The sequence below is a fragment of the Vigna radiata genome, chromosome 8 (assembly GCF_000741045.1).
Source record: "Vigna radiata var. radiata cultivar VC1973A chromosome 8, Vradiata_ver6, whole genome shotgun sequence".
Lineage (NCBI taxonomy): Eukaryota > Viridiplantae > Streptophyta > Magnoliopsida > Fabales > Fabaceae > Vigna > Vigna radiata.
Genome location: NC_028358.1, coordinates 37,544,869 through 37,552,101, shown reverse-complemented (window position 1 = coordinate 37,552,101; position 7,233 = coordinate 37,544,869). Strand labels below are relative to the sequence as shown.

Below are 7,233 nucleotides of genomic sequence, written 5' to 3'. Positions count from 1 at the left end.
TCAATAATCTTATCCCTTCATTCAAATAAATACTTGCTATCTAACAAATATATAATTTAATTTTATGTGTTTATATTATGCTCATTGAGTATTAATTTGAATACCTCCTTAATTATTTTCTATTATGTCTTTGAAAAATTCGAAATTACATTGTTACTTCCAAAACTTTTCAAATTATAATATCTAAAAATATTTTTTCTTTTATAAAAAATGACTTCCAAATTATATAATCTCAAAGACAAAAGTAACTTCTGAATTATATAATCTAAAAGTTAAAAGTAATTTTTAGATTATACAATCCAAAAGTCAAGTATTTTTTTAATTTCAAATTGTCCAGAAAAAATAAAATGGAAAAAAGAATTACGGAGTGCTGGAAGAGAACTATGGAGGTGCAGAAAGAAACTGTCTTTAGTTATATATTCCGTATATACAAATGAAAATAATCAGAGAACAGACACTATCCTGCTTTTTTCAAATATTTTGTTTACTAGCAAAGGAGACTTCATTAGTTATCTAATATCATACAGCAAGATGAGAAGAAAATACGTACAAGTCATACAAACTGAATGTCATTAATACAGGAAATATAAAATTGAAGGTCATTTCTCAATAACATGAACAGAAAAGATACCTCAACTACTATGTCTAAACCTACAAATCAAAAAAATCTTGAAAATCTCCATCAACAATATCAGAAAACCTTTATGATTATGAGATGCCTGCAACTATTCTAAATATGCCAAGACTCAACTCTGTTGTGAGGAATAAAATCAAAGAAAAAATGTGCTACCTCCTGATTTACAACCTCTAATAAAGTTTCCATTTTCAACAATCGTTGATGGAGCCTAGCTGGTGAAAGAGTGACATTGGAAAACAATTTTGGTGAAGATATCTATCAGCACATTGCATAACCTTAATGTTTCAAACCTTGCCAAAAGGACTAATTTCCTTTTCTATTTAAAATCTTTGTCCTGAGTATCTAATTCAGATCAATGAGCTCTTAATTCAGGACTAATTCCTCACTTCAAGATCCATAGGTATCACCTGCTATTAATTCAGGACTTGACCTCACCAGATAGGCCTAAGAATTATCACGTAATGTCGGGAAGCTAACCCCTTCCTTTAGATGGCTTACCGCCGTCGGACACAACCATTTCAGCATGTTTGGACCTAGAATCTGGTGGAGAAACAGATGATATTGTTAGACAAGAAACACTATCAGTACATACATGCAAATTAGTGGCAGTAAAGACCACAGTTTAGGGAGAGACCGAAGTAATGTTTCTGTATGCACCAATGTTGAATGGATGCCGGTAGCTCTGCCCAGACTTCATAGCCAGCCATTTTGCACGATTGCCTTCATGATACTGGGAAAAGGGCACAAAATGACATCGACGACACAGATAAAGACAGTATTTTAGTGGAGTACATTCAACTGAAAACCAACCTCTATGGTTGTCATATTATGAAGGACAAGGTAGACATGCCATCCAAAAAGAGTCAAAAGGGTTATGGTCAGGCCCACCACCATCGTTCCATAGAAGACCTGAACACCATTTTATAAGTCTTATTGTTATATTATGATTTAAGAAAACTACAGATTAATAAAAGAACAAGTTATTCATGTTTTCAGAATGTTTTCTCAACAGAAACCATGTAAAGCACCCATCATTTTCTAATACCAAGTTGCAAATTATGAGTTTATAATTATCAGAAAAGAGGGAAAATAAAACCAGGTCGCTTCATCATTTACTTGTGATGAAAATAAGTGTGGATAGAGAAAGTGGTCTATCATTATTTAATGTTAAAGTTATTTCACTCTCTATGGCAGTAGAGATCATATATGTCACAAATTATATTAAGAAGTGAGTTTAAGCAGTGACATGGACATCACCTACATGGAACTAGACATTTGTGAATGGTTTGATAATGGTTCGATGATAGATAACACAATAGGTCCAACAAACCTCGTTTGTAAAACACTTCGTTATTAAATTAAGAAGTGAGTTTAAACCTAACTGATATTTATAAAACCAACTTATAAGATGAGGTATGTACTTATTGTAAATTAACTTTATTTCTAGTTGACGTAAGATCTTCAACAAATTAGAACTATTACAAGGAAGTATATGCAATGTCTCTTTTGTCCTACAGATGCTTGTTATTTGCATCCATGGGAAAGTATTCAAACAAGTATAACTCGTCTAGGATATTGCAACAATAGTGGCAGATTGAGCCATCACAATGCCTAGAAAATTCACAAGGTGAGCCAAATCCTTAGTCTTAAAGTGATCAAAGATGTTTCAATTGATAGATTCCTGCCTCATCACAGCACATAATCAAAGTGACACCATCTCGAACAATCAAATAAATAACCTAACCTTGGGATGAGTGTCAATAGAGTATGAAATGGGCTTGTCTCACTACAAACACCAGAGTGACAAAAGCAGCAAATCAATCCATACTTCCCCTAGACAACAAATCAAAGTGGTTTCTCCCTATAAGCTTATGCATAATCGCCACGTAGAAAGGAAATCTATCCTTCCGGTCCCAAACCCACCACAGGATTTCTGTCGCACAGCCTCTGTACCAGAATCATCAATGTCTCCAGGGTCTTTAGATTTTCCCTGTCACATCCAATTATCAATGCGGTTCCTCTACCTACTGTCACGAATCCTCTAGATGGGTTTGAAGATCCCTATTGGTCAAATTTATTGAGTCTTGTGGTCTCCCACAACCCTTTTCTTAATTGAATCTTGTGTCACTCTCGAGATCTAAGAACTCTAATGCCAACTGGGACTGCAGAATTAACAAGAGACACGGATTTAACTTTATTCAAGAGACTCTAGACTCTCCTATCACATAAACAATCAACAGTCTCAGATAAAAGCCCCTTTGACAACTATTGGGTCAGTTTGGGACCCATCAGCCATTACCCATCCCGTTTTCTTCCAATATAGATACGCCCAATCATTCTATGGCTGTCAAACTCAAAATCCAACTTGTAAAACCATACGAGGGTACAAGCTCACCTTCAATTGATCCAACACGCACTAAGGAAAATTATCATTGAACTCACAATTCTATATCAATTGTGCATGTTCAGTGATCCATCGTCAGAACAAAACTCAGAAAATCAAGAATTTTGAGGTGTGTCTAATACAGAGTCAATGATCTCTTTTCTCTCTCACAATTAGTGCATGGCTTTCTCATTTCTCTCTCTCACATTAGGGCAGCGTTTTGTTACTTTTCGCTCACGCTTCTCGTCTATGTTGAAGGCTCCATCTCTACTCCCCTCAAAGACATGATTTTCTCACTTCTCTCACAATTCTCATTATTTCTGCTCTTCAGAACTGTAAAATGTCATGTTGATATGCTGTATGTGACATAGTGTCACTGTATCTGATATAAACAGTTTTATTGTGTCTGATAATAATCTCCATATAATAAGCGTTGTCTACTAGTAGGCTTACACAATCATGAAAACTCAAAGGAATTAAGTGACTGTTAATTTTCATAGTATGATAAACTATATATTTATTAAAGATATATTTAAGCAATAGAGAACTGCAAAAGCAATGAAAGGGAAAATGCACAAAACAAGCCAATAACAACATTACAAGAAATTATTAAAAGGGATGACATGCTGAATAATATCCCATAGAATTTGGCTTTTAACCAAGTCAATGACCCCATGTAATCCATGTATCCTACCTCACTTAGAAAGATAAGACTTAAAGGAGCTTGCAATTTCAATTTGTTCCGTTTTCTGTGGAAAAAAACTACCTTATCCAATCATCGTGGTTTTTGATCAATTTTTTTCTTTTTCAAATCTGATCCAATCTAATTTAAATCAGTTATTGAATCAATTTTCAGTTTTTCAAATTAAGAGAATAAATAAATTAAAATTATGACAATACACAATCATTACATTGAAACACAATAAATTTTTGTGACACAATACATAATTCAATACCAATAAAGGAAATTACTAAAACGGTGAAATGGTGAATAATATCCAATAGAATTGGGTTTCTAACCACGTCCAATGATACCAATTTAAATAAGATGGGATTGGATTGATTTTCAGTTTTTTAAATAAATAAAAAGATGGAGTACACACGTAATAAAAAATTCCAAAAATCATATCCAAAACATAATAAACTGTGTCTACACGATCCAACACCCATAATGGAAACTATGTCACGACAAACATAAAATCCAATGTGACTTTACATGCTAAATAGTCCAAATTCTAATATAGAAATTATGCTAAGCCAATCTTAAACATCATTACTAGTAGAAGGCAACACTAGAAAGCAGTAACAGAATTGGTAAATTAATCGGACACAGCACCAAAGTAAAATATAGGTGCAGTTCGATCTGGATTGGATCAGTTTTCAGTGGAATAACTTAGTAATCCCATCCAGATGAAGTTCAATTTACGTCCGATCATTGATTCTTCTGGTTTATGATAATTTGGATCAATTGCTAACTCTCTGTAGTAGGAACTGCATTGGGATACTCTGTTAAGACTAGTGTGGTTGTTGTCAGAGTTACAACATAACCCCATGCAATATATATATCAGGCATGAAGTAAAAATGTGATTGAATCAAATGAATGAAGGAAAAGAGTTCTCCAACTTAAGAGAATGCCTTGGCTTATAACTGGAACAAAAATGAAATTAGAATTATTTGCAATTAAATAAACTAGGAGACATGTAATAACATGAATAGATTACGAGTAACTGTGATAAATTCCATCATCTGAAATTAACTTAATTATTCAAAAGGTAAAAAATGTGTTGAAAGATTTTGAAGTATGAACAGACTACAGCCTTTAGAAAGGACAAGTATGCATAGCCTACAAGTTTTTTATATATTTGACAGGAGTACAAATTAATCGCACATATGTTAGAACATCTTTAAATAATAATAGCATTTAACTTACATAAAAGATCTTAAGAGAACTCCCTTTAATGGGGTCCCAGTCCTTCTGAAATACACAGCTTATAAATATGACCTGCACATTGTAAGAGCTTATGTCAAATAAAAATACTATCCACTAAAGAATCAGCAGATGCCATATTGAAAACTTACCGTAGCATAAATACTTGACATCGTGGCATATAATACAAAAACAAAGAAAGCCTTATAATTCCAATAACCAACACAATTATTTATCCACAAGCAGTGATGATCCTACATCAAATTTAGCAACCAACAAAAAGGTCAAAATTAATCCTTGTTTTGTGAACCGAAATGCTAAATCAAACGCAAAGTAACTTAAACTGACCTACCATTTTCAGAATACATCTTCTGCAAACTCGACAATGATGTGTCCTCGGAGGTTTGTACACAAAGCATTTGTCACATTTCTTCGGTGCTTCATTCTAACAGATCAAATAAAGTAGATAATTAATATGTAAGAAAAGAATAACAATATCAACATCTTAATCTTTCATAAACACATCAACAACTTTACACAATGTAAAAGCAACACCTCAATCCTTGGCCATAAGAAATCAGAATGAGTGAGAAGGCAATGCTAATCAAATCTAATCTAATAAGCTAATCCAATCTAAACATAAAAATTATAAAATTCCAATTTGGACCTAACTCTTGCCCAAAAGTTCATTCATAAGATATACATTATTTTGGTCATATTACTACTCAACTGGGATCCCCAACAAGATATACACAAGAAAAAAAAAAGAGAGACATAAGTTAAACACCATAAACTCTTCAATAATCATCACAACAACTAATTTGATGCACCTGCAGCATTGATCATTGACAATTTACAAATAAACCAAGATTCAGAGAATTTCACTTCAATTTCCTACTCAATTTACGCAAGGGACATAAAGAAGCTACACATTTAAAGACACAGATCGTGTTCCGAAGCAGCAAATGTAAACGCAAAACATTCCCAGGATTCATTCAACAGAGACCCATTGTATAGATGTGAGAAAAGCTTACATCTTTGGAGAATTCAACATCTGGGGCATAGGAAGAAGGCACGTGACCGGGGTCAGTGAGAACGCAGGAAAAGAAGGAGAAGAGGGAGAGAAAGGCAAAAAGAGAGAAGAGATAGGCATTCAAAGTGCCCGGGGAACTCTGCAAATTGAGCCAATCATGGAGGAAGACGAAGATTGAACTGTAATACACAAAACACATTAACGAAAACACTGCCAACACAGGCACTGATAGAAACCTTTTGCCCTTTGTCGACATGGAGAAGAAGACAACCCCTTCTTCCGTTTGATCTTGCCACTCGATTTCTTAGTTACTAATCTTTAGGATTTATTTATTTATTTATTTATTTCCTTGTGCATGATCTCAACTAAATTCTACATTATACGCTACAGGTCATGTAAAAAAAAACTATTGGTTGCTGTAAATGTAATTAACATAAACTATACTATACTATAATTTTTCATGTTCTTTCTTATTATACATTTCTAGTCACTTTTTTATTGTAAAAAAAAAAACTATTCTTTTTTTTTCTTTCTTGTTTACATAATGTAAAAATTATTTGGAAGTGTATATGATATTTTTTTTCCTTTTGCTTGTTGTTAACAGTGTAACAATGTTTAAAAAAATGTTGGGAATAAGCTTTTTCTTGAAGAGATTTTTTTGAAAAACTTATTTGGCTAGCTTCTTTAAAATGGTAAGAAAATAAAAATGGATGAGAGACTAATTTAATTTGTAAGGTAACTATTTAAGCAATAATATATATATATATATATATATATATATATATATATATATANAGAGAGAGAGAGAGAGAGAGAGAGAGAGAAATTACTTGATATAATTTTAATTCTTTAAACATTTTAAATAGTTTATATATTTATTTAAAGATTACTTAGAAGAGAGGATAATACTTCAAAATTTAAATGAATAGTTCACTCTAAAATTCATTATTTACTTTAACAAAATTAGTGATGTATAATAAGAAAGAACATATTTGATTGAAATACATATTTTAACAAAATTAGATTTATTGCCCATTAGCATAAAATTATATTGAAAGAAACAATAACACAGCAGAAATACATATTTTAACAAAATTAGTGATGCTATATAAAATTTCTCAGTTTCAGATATAAATAATAATACTTTAGATTTAGTCAATAAGTTTTACCAAATAAAATCTATGTTTTTGAGAATATTGTTTTATAAATTAATTGAAAATAATTTAAATCATATCTCGAAACAAAAAATTCA

At 32.1% G+C, this 7,233-nt stretch overlaps 1 protein-coding gene across 2 annotated transcripts; it reads right to left on the bottom strand.

Moving 5' to 3' along the window:
• Positions 1-553: 553 nt before the first annotated feature.
• LOC106770874 (probable protein S-acyltransferase 15) lies at positions 554-6,293 on the bottom strand. Of its 2 annotated transcripts, XM_014656707.2 has the most exons (7): positions 5,983-6,293; positions 5,301-5,393; positions 5,101-5,202; positions 4,952-5,023; positions 1,448-1,546; positions 1,272-1,367; positions 554-1,177 (listed from the first exon to the last, which is right to left on the bottom strand). In XM_014656707.2, the coding sequence occupies exons 1-7, from the start codon at positions 6,235-6,237 to the stop codon at positions 1,082-1,084; spliced, it is 813 nt and encodes a 270-aa protein (XP_014512193.1). In that variant the 5' UTR covers positions 6,238-6,293; the 3' UTR covers positions 554-1,081. The 2 variants fall into 2 exon arrangements, with proteins under 2 accessions (XP_014512193.1, XP_022641149.1); XM_022785428.1 differs by lacking the exon at positions 1,448-1,546.
• Between the last annotated feature and the right edge of the window lie 940 nt (positions 6,294-7,233).